At 45.0% G+C, this 22,322-nt stretch overlaps 1 protein-coding gene across 2 annotated transcripts in view; it reads right to left on the bottom strand.

Annotated features, from left to right (window-relative positions):
* Positions 1-5,041: 5,041 nt before the first annotated feature.
* fgd (faciogenital dysplasia) overlaps positions 5,042-22,322 on the bottom strand; it is a 48,828-nt gene continuing 31,547 nt past the window's right edge. For both annotated transcript variants that reach the window (XM_068327636.1, XM_068327627.1), the window contains exons 5-19: positions 20,821-20,910; positions 18,966-19,102; positions 17,950-18,106; positions 17,729-17,867; positions 16,263-16,321; positions 11,928-12,074; positions 11,755-11,847; positions 11,583-11,662; positions 10,654-10,684; positions 10,126-10,230; positions 9,600-9,653; positions 8,532-8,633; positions 8,314-8,442; positions 7,299-7,439; positions 5,042-5,437 (exon numbers count right to left, since the gene is read on the bottom strand). In XM_068327636.1, coding sequence (XP_068183737.1) covers positions 5,201-5,437; positions 7,299-7,439; positions 8,314-8,442; positions 8,532-8,633; positions 9,600-9,653; positions 10,126-10,230; positions 10,654-10,684; positions 11,583-11,662; positions 11,755-11,847; positions 11,928-12,074; positions 16,263-16,321; positions 17,729-17,867; positions 17,950-18,106; positions 18,966-19,102; positions 20,821-20,910 — 1,701 coding nt within the window. In that variant the 3' untranslated portion in view covers positions 5,042-5,200. The remainder of the gene's footprint in view (positions 5,438-7,298; positions 7,440-8,313; positions 8,443-8,531; positions 8,634-9,599; positions 9,654-10,125; positions 10,231-10,653; positions 10,685-11,582; positions 11,663-11,754; positions 11,848-11,927; positions 12,075-16,262; positions 16,322-17,728; positions 17,868-17,949; positions 18,107-18,965; positions 19,103-20,820; positions 20,911-22,322) is intronic.

A 22,322-nucleotide genomic window follows, 5' to 3' on the forward strand; every position in this document is an offset into this window, starting at 1 on the left:
ATCCAGATTTAAACGGACCTGGTGTCTGTTAAAGGTGAGGGTCCAGCCCGTCTGAAGGCAGCTCCCTCCTCCAGTCGGTTAGTCACGAATAGTGTTATCTATTTCACAACTTTTTTTCTGTTAAAATCGTCACAATTTTTCTGTTACAAACCGACCCCCCCCCCAGAGAAGGGAAAAGTTCTGTGGCCCTAACAGGAAAAAGTTTGGGGACCCCTGCTGTAGCGTTTAAGGTAACGGTTCTGAGGTTCGACCAGAACCCTGCAGGCTCACTGCAGGGTTCTGGTCGCTCAGCAGGGTTAATACAACTGTCGTAACCGGGGGCAACGCCCGGTGGGGTGTCGATGCTGACAGCCTCAGCGGCCCAGTGGGTCACCAGACAGCAAACACAAGAGTCAGTGGGGGGGGGGGTGAATGGATGTCCAGAATAAATCAGGTGAAGGTGGTCGGTTCAGACGGGCGTGGAAATAAAGAAAGAGATCAGAATGAGTCTCAGCCAATAGGAGCCCCTCTATGTAGTGAGTCTCAGCCAATAGGAGCCCCTCTATGTAGTGAGTCTCAGCCAATAGGAGCCCCTCTATGTAGTGAGTCTCAGCCAATAGGAGCCCCTCTATGTAGTCTCAGCCAATAGGAGCCCCCCTATGTAGAGCTGCTGAACCTCCATAAAAACTCTTTTTGTGCCTTTTTAGGTGATGTTTGTGCTCGTGTGTCGTTGTGATTCCGTTTATCCACATCTCAGTCGACCCTTTATTTACACCCTTCTGCCAAATCTCAGTCTGACTCCCCGGTTCTGTCTGCTGACGGTTCATTTCTTTCTTCTGAGGGATTCGTGAGCTGCTGGTGGATCATTTCACTAAGTTTCAGATACGAGTTTCAGCAAAATGTCCAATAACCCAGAAGAAAATGAAGATGTCTTTAGAGAAATAAGTGAAAGCTCGATGAATTATTGGTGGGGTTAGAAAGGAAGGAATAAAAACAAGATTTTATTCTGTGATGTAATGTTTCTTAATGGGAGGGGAGAGGATAAAGAATGGAAGTATATTTAAATTATCTCACATTTCCCCAGAGCGTCTGGAACATGTTTGTCAAACCAAGAAAAATAGAGATGGAATTCTGTTTCATCAACGCTTCACTCACAAAGTATGAAGCTCTGTTGGTTTTAAAGACTTCGTCTGATCGCCCCGCTTTCATGGGAGCCTGATAATAGTGGCAGAACAAAACACAAGAGTGACAGGAAACGGTTGCGACCACTTCCTTCACAGGAATAGAGAACCGAGTCTGCTTCACGACTCACTGACGGTAAGAAGATGTCAGGAGTTCAGCCTTCAGTTTAAACCTTAATGCATTGTGTTTGTGGCTCATTTCATTCTTTTATGAAGGGATTTTTCCATTCAGCACAACAAACACAAGTTTGACTCAAAAAGCTGAACCTACTTTTTGTAAACTCAACAATTCTGTCAACTCATTTCATTTAAGCTTCATTTAAACTGTTTTTTTAACCCATTAATCCATTTTAACACATAAAAACGTGTTTAACGACCGGTTTACCTCGGCTTAAGTCGTTTGGAGTTACGCCGTTCTCGATTATATGTCAGTTTTCAAAAAAAATATACTAGGTAAAAATAAAAATCAAGTTTACGTCACTTTACTCCTCTTTACGTCTGTCTGCCACAAATACTGAATCATTAATCATCTCCTGGAACCAGAGTGATGTTTACATGTGTAAATAACTTCTAATTACGTCTTAATAACAGAATCGTTATACTAATTCACCTCACATGTATGAAACATCCTGTGTTTAATTCAAAGGGAACAGAAATCAGTCATCTCATCTCACAGGATTATTTAATTTGCATATTTTATCCTCAAACGGTCCCACTGCTGCGGGGGGGGGGGCTTTGCCTCTGCAGGTGTTAATTTGTTTTGTTCCACTTCCTCCTAACAGCCGAGTCATCAGATGTTTGGAGTCCAACGGATGCAAACACACACACACACACACACACACACACACACACACACACACACACACACACACACACACACACACACACACACACACACACTTTAACAGCTGGTGAGAGGCTTACACTCCAGCCCCTCATTACAACGAGAGACGAGCCTCACTGGAGTAGATTCCCACCATCGATCCCTCAGCTCAGAGATCTCTGCCTTCTGGGTTCATCTAAGAGCTCTGATGAAGAGAACAATCAAGGCAGGTCTCCGAGAGGTCAGAGTTCACTTCCACTGCAACCCCAATGAGAGTGAGGTGTGAAAAACTCAACACCCCCAAAACAACAGTGCAAATTCAGTCAAATGTTGTGCTGGAGGAAAAAGAACCCCATAAGTTCTAAAGGAAGATCAGCAGCACGAGGACCAGTTTGGGGGAGGACGACTCTGGAGATGATGAGAGGCTCATCTCATCGTGGGTTCTGTCCCACCCATCCTGCCCCCACCCACCCATCCTGCCCCCACCCACCCTGTTCCAGATGTACTGCATGCTAAACTCTGACAGGAGGCCGTCAGCAGTTTTCTGTCTGCACCAGACAGACTTAACAACCAAAACGACGCGTCCACACAGTTCATCTTCCCCCAGAATGAGGGAATAAATTAGCTCCATGAAATGCTTCCTTATAAAAGAAATTAGATTTATAACTACATCTCACTGGGGGCTCCAGCCCCCCAGCGCCGCCCTCACGTCTCAGCACCGCCTGAAATAAGTTCTGGTTCATAACGACGATCAATAACTGTCGTCTCCGTTCCTGTAACGACTGATCGATACGTGTTCACCCCCCAAGAACCTGAGGAACACGCGTGATCGACGCAAAGACGGAAAAATACCACAATTAAATCAAGATGTGAAGAAATACACCCTTAACACACCTTAGTTTGTACACACACACACACACACACTCACACACAAACACACACACAAACACACACAAACACACACACACAGTTACACCCAGCCCATCTGAGGGACTTTCCTCTCATCTCTACAAACCGTACACGTGAACACACACCCTACAAACCGTACACGTGAACACACACCCTACAAACCGTACACGTGAACACACACCCTACAAACCGTACACGTGAACACACACCCTACAAACCGTACACGTGAACACACACCCTACAAACCGTACACGTGAACACACACCCTACAAACCGTACACGTGAACACACACCCTACAAACCGTACACGTGAACACACACCCTACAAACCGTACACGTGAACACACACCCTACAAACCGTACACGTGAACACACACCCTACAAACCGTACACGTGAACACACACCCTACAAACCGTACACGTGAACACACACCCTACAAACCGTACACGTGAACACACACCCTACAAACCGTACACGTGAACACACACCCTACAAACCGTACACGTGAACACACACCCTACAAACCGTACACGTGAACACACACCGACCACCAGGGTGAAAAAACAGTGATGTACTGATTAACTGTGGAACTGTGTTTTAATACCCGTGTAGAATAACATAAACATGCATGTAACGTGTGCACCGCCCTGCTGAGGCTCTGGAACAATGAGGCGGGGATGGAAGCATCGGTGTCGCCGTGACGATGAAGACTCTTCTTCCTGCATCACTTGGTTGTGAGTCACCAGAGGTGGGGCTCTGACTCCAGGACGGCTTCATTCCCGGTTCCTGTGGATTTATTCTCTTCACTCCTGAGAAGTGAATACTAAAGGAAAGACAACCCCCCCAGAATAAATCAGAGACCTTCTCTTTGGACACGATGGAACTGAATGAATCACAACATCTTTATTGATGATATGCTCGACTGCTTTTCCCACCGGTCACAATCCACGTGTGAAACGCTGACGCAGCACGCCGACGGAACAGGAAGGAGTCCTGGAGGCTCCGGAACATGGGACATAAATATGACTGAGTCTACATGCAAGAGATCCCGTCACGTCTTTCTGCTACCTCTGCTTAAAGGTGTGTGTGTGTGTGTGTGTGTGTGTGTGTGTGTGTGTGTGTGTGTGTGTGTGTGTGTGTGCATTAACGGTACTTGGTTTCCATCATATCACCGATGGTTGAAGTGAATGTTTGTGGAGAGAAACACGGAGGAAACACGGACCAGACTCCGACCAGAGGTCTCAGACCAGGAGGTGATGGCAGACGGAAGGGGGGTCATTACCCATGATGCACAGCGCGTGGGGGGGGGTCATCAGGTGGCCAGCCACAAGCTTACACAAGTCTTTAAGTTAAAACCTCTTTTTATGTTTCCTTACATCGAACAAAACTGAACATATCATACAAAAGCCACCGAAAAGCCGCGCTAACATTCAACACACACACACACACACACACACACACACACACACACACACACACACACACACACACACAAACACACACACACACACACACACACACACACACAAACACACACACACGCACACACACACACACACACACACACACACACACACAAACACACGCACACACACACACACACACACACACACACACACAAGGTTTAATGCTTCACAACACGTTCTCTTAATGTAGAAGGAAATTGAAACTTTCTTAAAAAATATTAACAGGAAGCTTTTTAAAATTACAAATAATAGATTTAGTTCTCTCCAGCTGAGAGGCAGACAGACACACACACAGACACACACACACACACCTACACACACACACACCTACACACACACACCTACACACACACACACACACACACACACACACACACAGACACACACACACCTACACACACACAGACACACCTACACACACACACACACACACACACACACACACACAGACACACACACACCTACACACACACAGACTTACCTACACACACACACACACACACACACACACACACACACACACACACACAGACACACACACACACACACACACACACAGACACACACACAGACACACAAACACACACATACACACACACACACACAGACACACACACACCTACACACACACAGACACACCTACACCTACACACCTACACACACACACACACACACTCTGATGGTGTGTGATGGGGAGGCGGGTCTGATCGGGGTGGCGTCGGATTAAACGTTCCTTCCAAAGGGTAAAACAACAAAAAGTGCTCAGGTAAAGTGAATTCAAGTAATGTGTGTTCTCTACACAGGAGGGCGGGGGGGTCCTGCGTTTCCATGACGACAGCTACTAGCTCTTCCTGTGTTCGGTGATGCCGGTGGGGGCGTCCGTCTCCCCGCCGGCGGCCCTGGAGAGGACGTCCATCCACCTGGCCTGGAGGTCGGCGTCCGGGGCGCTGAGGAGCAGCGTCTGGTGGGCGTGGCTCAGCCGCAGCGCCAACTTCACCTCCGGTTTGTCGCCCCCCGGGGGCGGAACGGCGCTCACCTCGAACCCGGGGAGAGGCAGCGCCCGCGCCCCTTTGGAGTCCTGGGGGAAATATGAGGAAAAATAGATCAGGAGAAAACATGGAGGAGAGAGGAGCGTTAGTGAAGCAGGAGGTGACAGCTGGGAGGATCTACCCCCCCTCCATTACCCCCTCCATTACCCCCCCCCGCTTCTGTCTGCATAATCAGGAAACGCTCGTCCAACTCGTTAATCCTAATCTTTGGAATGGCAGCTTTCTGTGGTGGGATTGGGATATTAGTCTTGGAAATGAAACCTTGTGTGTGTGTGTGTGTGTGTGTGTGTGTGTGTGTGTGTGTCTGTGTGGGTGTGTGTGTGTGTGTGTGTGTGTGTGTGTGTGTGTGTGTGTGTGTGTGTGTCTGTGTGGGTGTGTGTGTGTGTGTGTGTGTGTGTGTGTGTGTGTCTGTGTGGGTGTGTGTGTGTGTGTGTGTGTGTCTGTGTGTGTGTGTGTGTGTGTCTGTGTGTGTGTGTGTGTGTGTGTGTGTGTGTGTGTGTGTGTGTGTGTGTGTGTGCTTTAACAGGCTGACGTCCTCTGAATGACAGACCCATCTCCAGTGAAAAGCTCCTCGCTCTGGGAAACCTGTTTATTCCAGTAAACATCCCTCAGGACCCCCCCCCCCCAAGATGACTGTACTGTAAACCCTAACCTCACTTCATCCAGTCAGGTTGAACTAAACCCCGGTCACCCTGTGGGGGGGGGTGTACCTGATTCAGGTTCAGGAAGACTAAATCCTCCTGACCCAGATCTACAGAGCAAAGACGCCCCGGGTCAGCCGGGGTCACAAGTACTCGTGATACAAGTACTAGTGATACAAGAACTAGAGATACAAGTACTAGTGATACAAATACTAGTGATGCACACGGGTAAAGATGACCCTCGAGAGCATAAAAGGTCAGAGTGTCTAAAAATAAATAGGTCAGTGTGCTTTGACCAAAACTACATTTCCCACAATGCAGTAGTTCAGCCCATTTTAACTCTGACTAAACGTAGTGAACAAAGTTAACGTCCTAACTTGTGTCTGATGTTATTTTTCTTTATTGATTGATAGTTTGATCCTTGATTGATGGAGTTCTGTGGGTTTAATAACCTGACAAATGAAAAGGATTTATGTTAGAACAGAGAAACAAACAAACATGTTTTTTCTGTCTAACTGTAATGTTTGGAACTAGAATCAGTCAGAAATTCAGTTATTTAACATTTAGGAGTAGTTACATTTAGTTACATTACACTGAGTTACATTTAGTTACATTTATTAGTTACATTAAGGAGTAGTTACATTTAGTTACATTACACTGGTTACATTTAGTTACATTTATTAGTTACATTAAGGAGTAGTTACATTTAGTTACATTACACTGAGTTACATTTAGTTACATTTATTAGTTACATTAAGGAGTAGTTACATTTAGTTACATTACACTGAGTTACATTTAGTTACATTTATTAGTTACATTAAGGAGTAGTTACATTTAGTTACATTTATTAGTTACATTAAGGAGTAGTTACATTTAGTTACATTACACTGAGTTACATTTAGTTACATTAAGGAGTAGTTACATTTAGTTACATTACACTGAGTTACATTTAGTTACATTTATTAGTTACATTAAGGAGTAGTTACATTTAGTTACATTACAGTGAGTTACATTTAGTTACATTTATTAGTTACATTAAGGAGTAGTTACATTTAGTTACATTACAGTGAGTTACATTTAGTTACATTTATTAGTTGCATCTGGCCCTTTGAGGATAGGCATGATGCTGATGTGGCCCCCAGTGAAGATGAGTTTGACCCCCCCGGTGAGCATTTACTTTAAATATATAGTCTGTGTGTGTTCTGTCCTCAAACGCTTCCCCTCCCTCCAGTGTGTGTGAGGTGTTCACCTGTCCGCTGCTCTGCAGGTACAGCACCAGCGGCTCTGTTTTGGTGACCGCCGCCCACATCCTGACCCAGCTCCTCCCCTTCTCCTGGACCTGGAGGTGTCCACACAGCAGGCAGTGTTCCCCCGACAGAGACGTCTGCCTCTGAGAAGACAAAAGAGAAACCACATGTAGATTAAAGATTCAAGTCGAGCTGAGAAAACCTGGTGAACCAACAGATAATGATATATGAATATTCATTCGTTCATTATTTATCTGATTTGCATAAATTCAGTGTTTTCCTCTGCGTGTCGTCGTTATTCAGACTCTTTGAATCAGAGTGTGGATTGAAATCCATCTGCAGCGTTTAGAGGGACTGACCACAAATCACCTGCTGTCCATGATGTAACACAGGTGTTACAGGTGACACACACACACACACACACACACACACACACACACACACACACACACACACACACACACACACACACACACACACACACACAGGTGTTACAGGTGACACACACACACACACACACACAGGTGTTACAGGTGACATACACACACACACACACACACACACACACACACACACACACACACACACACACACACACACACACACACACACACACACACAGGTGTTACAGCTCCTGCTGCTCATTGTTCAGCCCTGTCGTGGGCTCCAGCGCCCCCGTGTGGCCACCCCCCACTGCCGCCAAGGCTCTGTCTTTGAGACGGTGGAAACAAATTCCAAGACGACCGACGATGCAGGTCGTCGTCACGGCGACCCAGACGGACTCAGGCAGCTGAGTCAGCACAGACGCCGGTCCTCCTCAGACCTGATTACGATGAGTCCTCAGACACGTCAGCTGATCACACTGCTGGTTCACTAATGCTCAGGTGTGTGACGTGTGTTTGTGTCTGTGTCTGTGCAGTCGTGTCGGTGGGGTTCACTTCCTGCTTCCAGGGGTGGCGGCTGGACCTCACTGCACCGCTGTGAGTAAGCTATAACACACACGGTGTGTGTGTTCACCTCAGGAGCAGCTTTCCTCTTCTGTTCACTGACTCCCAGGTTCTCCAGGCTGACGCTGGCTTCAAAACACTCGGGACACACTCGACTCGTCTTGTTGTCCAGCGTCTTTGAACACTTTGCACAGATGGCCTGAGGAGGGACAGGCAGACAAAGGGTTAACAGCGAACTGTCTCATTCCTACGTGTGATTGGAGGCGGTGCTGCTCCGTCGGCGCTCACCGCTCCACAGGACTTGCAGTGATGTTTGCGTTTGGTGAAGTTGAAGCTGTCGTTGCAGCCTTTACACGTTTGCTTCTCCTTCTCCTTTTTCTTTGAACTCTTCTGGAAAAGAAAGAGAAAAAGAATCACGTGTTCCGTCACTGAATGTCTGGTTCTGCTGTTTCTCCCTGACAGGAATGCAGAAATGCAGATCTCCTCAAAAAGACAAGAAGAAGACGGACGCAAACCGTCAACCTGCTGCTGCATCGCAGGACAAAGAACTAATTGTTGTTTCCTGACGTCGTCACCAGTTCCAGATCAGCTCGCTGGTTTTAATCGTTCCCGATGTGCAAAGTGTTTTCTGTTAAAAACAGAACTCGCTGTCGTCTCCTGACAGCTTCACACGCTCCTGATGACAGACTTAAAAATAGCAGCTCTAACGCTAAAAGCAGCAGCGACGCCCGCGCTAACTTCAGGTGTGACTCTCACCTCAACACGTTTCATCCTGCAGTTAAACTAAATGAAGAGACTTCACAGCAGAATGAACAGGATGGCTTAAAACTGGTTCCAGCACATAATAAAGGGGATAAAAAGGTAAAAGCAAAAGTATTTGTCTGTGATAATCTGACTAACTGCTAATTAATTTGGTCAATGCTGAAACTGAAGTTTACCCCACACCAACATGTTGTTTCTACATCAATCTGGACTAAATCCAGTCATAAATCTAATTAATGATCAATACAGAGACGATAAATAGAGAAGGGAGGAGTAGAGGGAAGAACAGGAGGCCCACAGCTCCTGTCCAGGTTCCCCTCGAGGTTTAAACATTAAGGCTACCAATCTACGGAGATTTCATTATTAATTACTTTTAAACCAAAAAATCACATTGTCAATACTGTAAAAAAGTTAAAATGCAAGAAAAGAGAGTTTGAGGAGACCGCACCTCAATAGTAGTAAAATGATCCGTCCATGCAGCAACAAAAATATAAATCACTTTTAAAACAACACAAATTCTTTTTCTTTTTCTACAGTTTTGTAGTGAACCAGAACTCCTACGAGTCCAGGTGACAGAACGTAATGGAACCTTACCCTCTCCTGGAGCCGCTCCCCGTCTGAATCCATGGACGTGTTGCACCAGGGGCCCTGAGGAGCAGAAGTGAACCAAACTGAGCACCAGCAGCTTCTGAAGCCTGCAGTTACCCGCCTCGGCCACCAGGTGTCAGGGGGACCTCGGGATGGACTCCCCTCCCAGATGGTGGAGCTCCATCTGGATGGTGTCCAGCTCCAGCGGCCCAAAGTGGGTCAAAGCGGATCCATTAGAGCTCCGTGTACACTTTAACTTTCCCTATTAGGTCATGAGGATTCTGGGAGACGAGCTGCTTGATGCGAGTGTGTGTGTGTGTGTGTGTGTGTGTGTGTGTGTGTGTGTGTGTGTGTGTGTGTGTGTGTGTGTGTGTGTGTGTGTGTGTGGGGACGACCACGACCATAGATGGAGAGCCGTTCAGCCAGACACAGACCAGACGGACACACCGATTGGTGAACCTGTCTGTGGTGATTTACTGCACAGGATGACACCGATTATCGACTGATCAATGAACCAGAGCGACTGACTGACCGGCGAATCAGGACCGTGGTCGTCCTCCCTGGAGAAGGAGCTGTTGAACGCCTTGTTGAAGGTCTCGCTGTTCTGTTTGTGCCGTTCGATGGTAGCCTGGATCACCTGATGGTCAGGAAAGAGACGGAGTCATCAGCCCCATCACCATTCACATTTGTCTTATCTCATATCTAAAGAGCTCTGCACAGCTGCCCCCCGGCTCCTAAATACTTTCAGTAAATACTCCCTGGATTCATTTCACCCCCTCTTTCTGGCTCACACACTCGACATAGAAGCAAAAAACCCCCAAACCGGGCTGTGATATTCCCTTCCCCCCATTCCAGACTGCAAAATGTTTAATCAGCTTTCCTCCGCTGTAATGGACTAAATGTACAATAATGAGTGTCTTAATTAGAGAATGTAGTTCCCAAACACACTGGTGAGTGTGGGGGGTAAATATTGGATAATTCTGTTCCCTAATAAAAGAGGACATGTGTGTGTTCACGGCGTCTCTGCTCAGATGTGTGTGAGTAAAGGTGTGACCCTCACCTGAATCCAGTCTTCTTTCTCTTCAGCTGTTCTGTAGAACAAATAAAAGAAAAAAGTGAAAGAACAATTAGAAAATCTCTCCTCATTAAAATACATGAATATTCAAACTGAAAATCCAACAAAGTTCTGGATCCACTTCCTTATTGGAACATTTTGAAACTCAAACGGTTCCATTTTTGGCCTCATCCTGTTTCTGGATCATCTGCTCAGTAATTAAAGGATAAAATGTAGTAATAATAATAATATCGAAAACAGAAATTCATGCGTATGTTTCTTCGTCTGGATCCACTTCTTGATGCCCCACAATCATGTAAATAGTTTAAGCGGGGCTAAAACTCTGTCATGCTGAAGCTGGAACACGATCCTGGATCCGGATCCACTCCAGAACTTTCTCTGTTCTTCCCTGAAGCTTCTACCAAGTTCCCTCAAAGCCGTGATGAAATAAATAACCTGACCCACATTCACAGCCCAGCTGTGTGCTGGCTCCACACGGCTTCAGGGGATCACGTGTTCAGATCACGTGTTCAGATCACATGTTCTGTTTGGACCAGAACCATCAGGTGCCCCAACAGGACCGGCTGGATAGAGGAGCAGCTGGCTTTCAGCTGAGGATGTTCTTTACCAATAAAGTCAGAGGGTTGATGGTTCATTATTTTATTTTATCCAGTATTTCTGTCTATTGGAGCCACAAACACACATCCAGCTGCGAGGCAGGAAGAGGAATCTGGCCGGGAGGAGATCGGTTAAACACTCCGACAAACAAATGAAGCTTTTAAAGTTAATTATGAACTCTAACTCTGGTAACACGGTTAATTACCTCTGTTCAAATAAATCTATAACAATGTATTCATTCTCTCTGCTGCTCAGCGGAACATTTTTTGACTTTTCACCCCAAACACTCGATCTACCTCTGGTGGTTGATTCTTTACCTGGCCTGAAGCTCCAGCGATCGCTGCTTTCCGATGATGGCGAAGGTGTGAGGAAGGTTCTGCTTCACATTCTGCTGCACCTGAGGTCAAAGAGCAGAAATACATGTGACCGCCATCCAAAGGTAAATCAAACTCAGGACACAAAACAAAGGAAACGGAATGGAAGCTGCACCTCCATGCCGGCAATGTCGATCTTCTCTCTGACGCTGAACTTCTGTCCCATCAGTCTCAGTTTAGGCACACAGTAGAGCACCATGTTGTTGAACTGCATCCAGATACAAACATCAGTCAGTCCCTCAGAGATCCGTGTGAGACGTTCATGAACCCAACGCCGCCCCGTCTCACCAGGTAGAGGTACCGGTCCTGGGCCGTCCCGTTCTTGGCCGACATCTTCTTGATGTGTCCCTCCTTGATGAGCTCGTTGGCCGGGTTCACAATGTCCTCTTCTCCTCCAAGACGCTCGTAGACCTCCAGCAGCTTGTTCATCTTCTCCTGCAGAGACACCGACAGGAGATGAGGAAACGAACAACCGCCCCCCCTCCGTAAATGATGTAGGAACCAATGTTGTCCTCCTGTAGGAACTAAATGATGTAGGAACCAATGTTGTCCTCCTGTAGGAACTAAATGATGTAGGAACCAATGTTGTCCTCCTGTAGGAACTAAATGATGTAGGAACCAATGTTGTCCTGTAGGAACTAAATGATGTAGGAACCAATGTTGTCCTCCAGTAGGAACTAAATGATGTAGGAACCAATGTTGTCCTCCTGTAGGAACTAAATGATGTAGGAACCAATGTTGTCCTCCTGTAGGAACTAAATGATGTAGGAACCAATGTTGTCCTCCTGTAGGAACTAAATGATGTAGGAACCAATGTTGTCCTCCTGTAGGAACTAAATGATGTAGGAACCAATGTTGTCCTCCTGTAGGAACAAAATTATGTAGGAACCAATGTTGTCCTCCAGTAGGAACTAAATGATGGAGGAACCAATGTTGTCCTGTAGGAACTAAATGATGTAGGAACCAATGTTGTCCTCCTGTAGGAACTAAATGATGTAGGAACCAATGTTGTCCTGTAGGAACTAAATGATGTAGGAACCAATGTTGTCCTCCTGTAGGAACTACATGATGTAGGAACCAATGTTGTCCTCCAGTAGGAACTAAATGATGTAGGAACCAATGTTGTCCTGTAGGAACTAAATGATGTAGGAACCAATGTTGTCCTGTAGGAACTAAATGATGTAGGAACCAATGTTGTCCTCCTGTAGGAACTAAATGATGTAGGAACCAATGTTGTCCTCCTGTAGGAACTAAATGATGTAGGAACCAATGTTGTCCTGTAGGAACTAAATGATGTAGGAACCAATGTTGTCCTCCAGTAGGAACTAAATGATGTAGGAACCAATGTTGTCCTCCTGTAGGAACTAAATGATGTAGGAACCAATGTTGTCCTCCTGTAGGAACTAAATGATGTAGGAACCAATGTTGTCCTCCTGTAGGAACTAAATGATGTAGGAACCAATGTTGTCCTCCTGTAGGAACTAAATGATGTAGGAACCAATGTTGTCCTCCTGTAGGAACAAAATTATGTAGGAACCAATGTTGTCCTCCAGTAGGAACTAAATGATGGAGGAACCAATGTTGTCCTGTAGGAACTAAATGATGTAGGAACCAATGTTGTCCTCCTGTAGGAACTAAATGATGTAGGAACCAATGTTGTCCTGTAGGAACTAAATGATGTAGGAACCAATGTTGTCCTCCTGTAGGAACTACATGATGTAGGAACCAATGTTGTCCTCCAGTAGGAACTAAATGATGTAGGAACCAATGTTGTCCTGTAGGAACTAAATGATGTAGGAACCAATGTTGTCCTGTAGGAACTAAATGATGTAGGAACCAATGTTGTCCTCCTGTAGGAACTAAATGATGTAGGAACCAATGTTGGCTGGTCAGGTTTCTGCTGGAAGCATTAACTGAGGCTAACACTGAACTCTGAATGTTTACTAGTTGATGTTAACTATTGGTGGATTAACTGAGAAACTTCATCAAATCAAACAGACATCAAACATAAAGGGGCGTGTCTGTTGATGAACAGGAAGTGACATCAGCGCGTCATTCAGGTCAGTGTGGTGGAACACCTCAGTGGAGTAAAGCTGGGGTTAGCCTCTAGACCCCCCAGGAGAGAATTAATCCATCAGAGGAAGAGATGTTAAAGTTACATTACAGCACTACAGGATTTATTATTATGGGATGTTTTAATGTCTTGTTGTTGTTTCTGGTCAGTCTGAGGGAATAGAACTTTACTATTTATAGTAGTACTGACATTACTGTAGTATTTACAGTAGTACTGACATTACTGTAGTATTTACAGTAGTACTGACATTACTGTAGTATTTACAGTAGTACTGACATTACTGTAGTATTTACAGTAGTAATGACATTACTGTAGTATTTACAGTAGTAATGACATTACTGTAGTATTTACAGTAGTAATGACATTACTGTAGTATTTACAGTAGTACTGACATTACTGTAGTATTTACAGTAGTAATGACATTACTGTAGTATTTACAGTAGTAATGACATTACTGTAGTATTTACAGTAGTAATGACATTACTGTAGTATTTACAGTAGTAATGACATAAATGGAGATTATAGATTGAGCGGCAGTGGCTCAGTGGTAAAGCGGGCGGTAGAGCAGGTCGTCCTATGATTTAAGATCGGCGGTTCGATTTCCCCCCCCCCCCAAAAAAAATACCCAGAGGTGAGCTGACAGTGGGAGGTGTCAGCTCATCTCCGGAGCACTGCCGAGGCACCCTTGAGCAAGGTGCCGTCCCCTTTACAAATTGCTCATTTGAGGCGCACCAAGAAGGAGCTGCCTGCCACTCTACCTCCCCTGCATGCCTACAGCCCCCCCTGTGTGTGTGTGATACAGGGGCCTGTACTCACATATATGTATGCATGCGTTTGTAATCAGTAGCTAGAGTGTGCGTTCTTAATTTCCCTTCGGGGATCAAACCAGTATATAAAATTTAAAAAAAATTTTTTTTAATAAATAACGATTTAGGAACAATTCATCTTATGAACAACCTCTAGGAACCAGTTGTGTTTGTCAGTTGAGGACTATTATATTTCTTCATTGAATCACAAACACATTCGTCTGCTGGTTCCCTTAGAGGGAAGTGAGACACGATCATCTTGTCCAGACGGAGGAAAGAGGTGAAGAGGATGAGTGTTTAAAAAAACCCATCAGGCTTCCGCAGGCGGTGAAACTTGAGGCAGGAAACGGTGACTTCCTGTCTGTGAAACGTTGACTTCCTGTCTGTGCTAATTCAATGTGTTCCTCCCTCAGACGAACAGCCCTGCTGCTGACTGACAGCACAGCATCAGCACCTCTTTGGTTGGATAACACCTTTAACACTTCTGCAGAGTTGAAAACATCCGGAAATAAATGATGAAGACAAACCAACCGGTCAGAAGGAGGTCGCCCCGCCCAGAGAAAAGTTACACGAGCAGCAGCTGCAGGAGGAACCGCTTCCCTCCCAGAGGTTTCCTGAAGATACCCAACATCTTTATTTAAAAATCCATTGGTCATAAAACCAGTTCCTGAATACCAACAGGACTAGACGACATTTAAAAACAGGTCTTTTCAGACTACGTCAAAATTATTTTCCAGACCTCCTTCTAGACTATCTTCACTGTAATGATGATGGAAGTGCAAGTTGTAAAGAAAAAAAACAACGGTTGCTGGGTTACGCTGCCCAAACAAACCCTGACCCCCCATGTAAGAATACAGGTGAACCTCGGCTAAAGCCGTTAACTAGTTCCTGGAGGAGATTTAACTCGTCTCCAGGCTAACCTGTAGATAACCATTCAGTTCTGTTCTGAACTTTATTATCAATGCATTTTAATAATATTTGGTTAATATGAATTTTTTTCTTAAGCTGACAAATAAAAAAAAAAAAAAAAAGAACAGAAAAAACGTCTCATCTTCAGCTGCTTCTTCCTCACTGTGGGTCACGGGGGTTTCTATGTGCTAATAATATAATATTTTTTATTCCGATTTATTGTACAGTAACATAATATTATGTGCTTTAACGGTTTACTAGTGATTTTAAAATTCTAATATTTGTGGCAGACAGATATAAAGTGCAGTAAAATTATGTAGATTGGATTTTTTTCTGTATTTTAAAAAAAACCCTGATTATTATCAAATGAATATACATCGGACAAAATCTTTGAATAAAATTTTCAAATTTAAATATTTGGTTTATAAGATTATATATATATATATATATATATAAAATAATTATTATATAATTATTATGATACATTTTAGATTGAACAAAACACCTAAATGTTCCTTTTAAACACGTTACAAATAAATACAGGAAGTTTGCTTCTAATAAAGGCGTGCAGATGGACGGATGTGCTGATATTTTCCCTCCATCACACGCTGGAGGGGTAAAAACACAAACACAGGCGTGCAGCTGTGTGTGTGTGTATGTGTGTGTGTGTATGCGTGTGTGTGTGTGTGTGTGTGTGTGTGTGTGTGTGTGTGTGTGTGTGTGTGTGTGTGTGTGTGTGTGTGTGTGTGTATGCGTGTGTGTGTGTGTGTGTGTGTGTGTGTGTGTGTGTGTGTGTGTGTGTGTGTGTGTGTGTGTGTGTGGAGCCAGACGCACCATTTTCCTGATGGCGGCGTTGGAATGGTTGGCTGCAGTGGAGATCAGCTCCAGGGCCTCTGTGACACAGAAAGGAAGCAGGTCAACAGAAACTCTCATTCCACCAGAATAAAACTGTGTTTGAGTAAATCCGTCCTTCAGATTAGCTGCATGCAAAACACACACAAATAATACATCACACACATAATACATCACACACACACACACACACGGGAGGATAAAAATAACAAATGTTCACTGTTTAACATTGTACGTTCTGTTTGCAGGAGGACGGTTTTACAGTCCGTGAGCACCTGAGTCAGACATCTTCATCACGGCCGACATAAACAGACCAGACACAACGAGGCCAGAGCAGCTCAAGTGTTTTTCAGCTGCAGAGGATGAGAGGAGACCGATCCAAACACACACCAACACGTCAGGGAGAGCAGAGAGGGGGGAGGACAGGGGCGGGATCTGAAGAGCGACGCGCAGCAGACGGAAACACACACACACACACACACACACACGCTCTGCTGCCTGTTTTTAAAAACCTGACTGCACTGATCCGTCAGACGTGTTCCGTGACGCCCGCTGAGGTCACCGGACCAGCAGCGTGTGCCTAGAGAACACACACTCCTCACCGGCAGCAGCTCGTCTACAGGATCCGTCTCCATGAGGTCATCGACCCCCAGCTCACGTTTAACGTGGAGTAAATCACCTCGTTTCTCACCCGTGTTTCTGTGCAGCGTCACGAGAGCTCCTGACTAAATTCACTAGTCTGTCTAATCACAATAATAAAATTAATTCAGTGTATATGAAAGCATTACGAAGACACTTTTGGGTTCTACATAAAAAAATGTTGGAGCAAAATCAAAATGATTTTAACACTTTAAAGTCTGAACTACTCAATGTGTCAGAAAAACCTAATTATTTTTGGAAAATAAGGTCTTAATGGAAACAAATTTGTCCAAAAAATGTTTTTACATGAATTTGTGTATGAGAGCTTTCCTTTGTATAATTTTTGCACGTGTCTGATTCTATACATCCGGATTTTCAGGGAAAAATAATAAAAATTATGATGTAGAATTCTCAAAAAGACCAACTGCATCAAACATGATCCACTTGGCTTTAAAGGGTTAAAGATAAACATCATTATTTATCTCATCAGTGACACGACTCTACAGTTCATTTATGGCTTTTCCCACAATGCTCAGCTCTCACTGTCTGGTATTGACGTTAACAACAAAACGATACCATCTGCGTCGCCACAGCAACGGGTCATACGATCATGTGACATTTCAGCTCCACGGAGCGACATCCACAGAGTTCAGGTGCGACACACCAGAGGCTGTTCGGACGCTTGAGTCGTGTGCTCCGCCCACCGGTCACCTGAGGTTACCTTCATGACCAACATGAAAAGGAGCGTCCATCTGAAGTTGATTAGTCAGGCCTGAGCATCGCGGTCAGAAGGCGGCGGACGGTCTTACTCTCTGCGTCCTTGCGGTCCAGAGCGTCGTCGGGCAGCTTCTTCAGGTAGTCTCTGAGCAGCAGCTCGTAGCGGGGGATCCTCTGCACCGGCTCCAGCATGTGGTGCTGCAGCGTCAGGTTCCCACACACGTCCTGTTTCTGGTGTCCAGGTGGAAACACACACCGGTCAGCACGCCACGGGACGGTCAACCGACACGGGGGGCGATGCACGGATGCCTACCTGGACATTCTGGACCACGCCCTTGAACTGTGACGACCGCTGCGTCCAGGTGTTCACCAGGTCCATGGCCCGGTCAAAGTTCTTCACGTATTCTCCGTACATCTTCATGAACGGGGCCAGTTTCTGGAGGATGTCTCCGATGCGGGGGTTGGAGTCCCTGAAGGCATCACAACAAGCAAACAAATGCAGAGGTGGATTCTGGGAATAACCAGGGATTATCTGACAGCATGTTTGACTCCATCCAGGAACTATCCCCCAGCACTAGAGGTCTGCTACTAGATTTGATATTTATTTTAATAAAGGACGTGTTTAGAAATTCAAATAATACCATTTGGAGCTGCAGGGAGAACATTTATTCATTTTATTGAGGTCAGTGATTTGAGGGTTTTCTTCTGCCGGCACAATCATAATGTTTCTCCTAACATAAGAACATTCTGGGAACAACAAAGGTTCTGGTGCCACAGATATAAGGAGGCAGAATGCACTGGTGTCAGGAATAGGAAACAAATGAATGCTCATTAAACGTTTCACTAATTTCAGGAAAATATTCAGAGACTGATAAACCTTTATAATCTGATCTTTCTGCTGCTTCCATTTGCTGGTAGTTCTGCATCCTCCACATTCTAATGACTTTCAGAGAATAATAATCTGTTAGGTGCAGGTGAATTCCCTCAACACATTCTTCTAGATGACACACACACACACACACACACACACACACACACACATACACACACACACACGCACGCACGCACGCACACACACACACACACACACACACACACACACACACACACACACAAGGGAAATTTCCTGCTGACGGCAGAAAAAAAAAACCTCAGAAAATCTTTTATTCTGCAGTTTCTGCAAGAAACAAAAATCTCCTCAACGATCAAACTGACAACACGTGACGTCGATGACCTGCCTCACACACGCGTGTCCTATTAAAGCCCCTAAATGACCACTAAGGACCAAACTGTAGAAACACAGGGTTCTGGAGTGGGTTTATTCCTCACCATTCTCCAGTGATGCGCGTCTTCAGCTCGGGGAGCAGGAACTTGTCGTGGAAGCAGTAGATGGAGGAGATGTTGGAGAAGATCCCTGTAATGACGTCCTGAGGGATTCCAGCTTCTGTCAGCTTAGTGCAAAATACCTGCAGAGAGGGAGAAGAAAAGGTGTGTGCAAAAACCCCAGCAGCTTTTTCCAAACACACACAGATGTGGATTCTATTTCTGAGGCAGGATTTAAACAGACGTTTCCACATCGCAGCTCATCCACAGCTCAGCCTGAGGAAACGTAACCTAGAAAATAGTTTAAGTTTGAAGTTTATAGGACATCCATGATGTCAAACCACTGGGAGTAATCATGAAATACATCAAGGCTGCAATAATGACTTTATTTGTCATTGCTAATACAGTAGAACCTATAAATAAACAAGTTCTATGAGTTGTTTCAGGTACAAGTCGTCACTCAGTCCGTATTTTTGTTTGACAATCAAGCAAAAATCCAAGATAAAGGTCGTGTGTCGTTGGTGGATGGATACTTCAGCTGAGGCCGGATCTCGTTCTTTCCCACAAGTTGGGAATGTTGTTTTTTAGACATAATTTAAGGAGTTTAGGGCTTTTTTTACAAGGTTTTACAAGGCTGATTTTAGTTATTCTAAATAGTGAAAATCTGCATGAGTTACGAGGTCTGTCATGGAACAATAGAAAAATGTCATTTCTAAGCACGACTCAGTTGCATATTTAATTTGACGACTTCTTTGATGTACAGTTGTAATATGATGATTACACAACAGCATTATCCACAGCTACAGCTGATGTCTTCCAGAAGCTGGTTTGTGTTTGGATGTTCTGTGATGTCAGAGAAATGAACAATAATAAATCAATAACATCTGATCTGATGCGTCTGAACTCGAGATAAATTCTTGAACGCATCATTTCCATCTCTCTCTTTGCTTCCCTGTCGGTCGTAGCAACAGACGGCCACTACTGTTTCCATGGAAACTTATATCATGTGAAAGTACAGAGACAAGAACAGGAAGTGAACTGCCTTCATAGGTGTCAGGTGATGTGTGTCGACTCCACCGCATGAATTCACAAAGAGGAAGAAAACTGACCCCCCCCCCAAACCCCGCCCCCACCAGCTCTGAACAGGAAGAGATCAGAGATTCATGAAGGATGAGTTTCCATCTGAGAAAACTAACAATTTAGTGATGAAACAATGAACAAAACTCTGGTTAAAAGAAACCATCGAATAAAACATGCATGACTTTTCTTTACGGACATCAGATGTCAAAAAATAAGGAAAACATAAGCATGTGTTTGTGTGCTATTATAGTCACATGACTTCCTGTTAATGCATAATGAACAATAAATGTTAAACCAGATTATTAGGAGGAGATTTCTAATTATAAACCCAGATCACAATCAAGAAACGCAACTTTAATCCACAGGATGTAGTTAGTAGCTGAACAGAACTGAGGCCATGATACTGCAACACACACACACACACACACACACACACACACACACACACACACACACACACACACACACACACACACACACACACACACACACACACACACACACACACACACACACACACACACACACACACATACACACGATCACACTGCCACTGCTCTGACTAATCCAGTCAACAGAGGAGGGCTTGTTGTCCAGCTTGAGTTCTAATCCAGCTCAGCTCTGATCTCAACCCCTAAGACCACCAGGACACCCAGCAGATTGAAATCTGGACTAAAAGCAATCCCAAGTGTCTCTCACACACACTCACACACACTCACACACACTCACACTCACACTCACACACACACACACACACACACACACACACACACACACACACCTGGTCCAGTAGGTTGAGTCTTCTGACGTAGGCCTCTTCAGTGTGGAGCAGCTCTCTGGTGATGTTCAGGAGCTTCTGAGCCTCAGAGCACTGAGAGGAACGACACCACAGGTTAGATTAACATGAACAAACACCCAACACACAGATTCTTTAAACAGACAAACTGCTCCATCAGCGCCCCCTGTGATCAGTCTTCATTATGTGGGACGCCCCCCCCCCCATTTACCCCACAGACGTGTTTCCAGACGAGGTCGCTGATTCAAAATGCAGAGGAAATGCTCCGTCAGCAAAACATCCCAAACCCAGTGGTGCAATCCAGGGACCCCCCAGGGGTTCTTGAGGAGGTTCCAGGACGACCCCATTCATCCTAATTCCACCCACTAGTAACGGAGCAGCTGAACAGAACGCCATGGTGACCGTGGTCTTCACACACTTCCTGTACTAAAGCATCTAAATGCAGGATTTTGGAGATCTTATCAAAACGGGGGTCTAGTTTGTGTCTCGGGGGGTTCAGTTCTTGGTTTTTAAAAATATAATTATAATCAATTGTATATAGAATATATAATATAATATCGATTATATTTTTAAAATATAATATTTTATAATATCTATTATAAAACTGGTATGAAGCCGTGAAAATGTTGCTGTCCTCTTCCTGTCGCTACGACTCGTCGATGAGAATGAAGGTGAATCGACACCAGATATGACGGCACACACACACACACACACACACACACACACACACACACACACACACACACACACACACACACACACACACACACACACACACACACACACACTGGGGTCAAGATACACTCATGCTGTTGTGACAAAGTGTTTTCACAACCGCCGACACCCAGCATCCAACCTTTAATTTCATAACCTGATAAATTAAACACAAATTAAGGGATTAACTTTGTCAGAGTTCAAATAGGCTTCACTACTGCATTGTGGGAAATGTAGTTTTTTGTTAAAGGACTCTTTGACCTATTTATTTTCAGACACTCTGAACCTTAATGCTCTCGAGGGCCACATAAATTCATGAGGCGGGCCACATGTGGCCCCCGGGCCGTGACTTTGACACATGTGCTGTACAGCCATCAACAACATGTCAGCTGGGGTGTCACACACAGACACACTCGCATGACGACACGCCCTTTCCTCTGCACAGTGGGGTGGGGGTCAGGAAGCACCGGAGGGCAGGGACACCCCCCCACTGTGGGCGTGGGCGTTCAACACAAGCAGCGCCTGTGTGTTTGTGTGTTACGTTCTGTTCTGTGGGCTTCAGACACGTTAACACTGAAACAGACTTCTGTGTGAGTGTCGTCTTTAAATCCTCTCTGGTGTTTCCTTCTCTTCCTCCTCCAGGCCGGTGGAGACGAGAACTCAAACTCCTGCTGACAACCGGATCCTTTAAGGACAAGAGAAAACTAAAGGAGAGCTTTTATCTAACAGTCAGCACGCGATCCTGTTACCGCCTCCAGGATCTGGACTTTATG

This window comes from Antennarius striatus, chromosome 2, assembly GCF_040054535.1.
Source record: "Antennarius striatus isolate MH-2024 chromosome 2, ASM4005453v1, whole genome shotgun sequence".
Classification (NCBI taxonomy): domain Eukaryota; kingdom Metazoa; phylum Chordata; class Actinopteri; order Lophiiformes; family Antennariidae; genus Antennarius; species Antennarius striatus.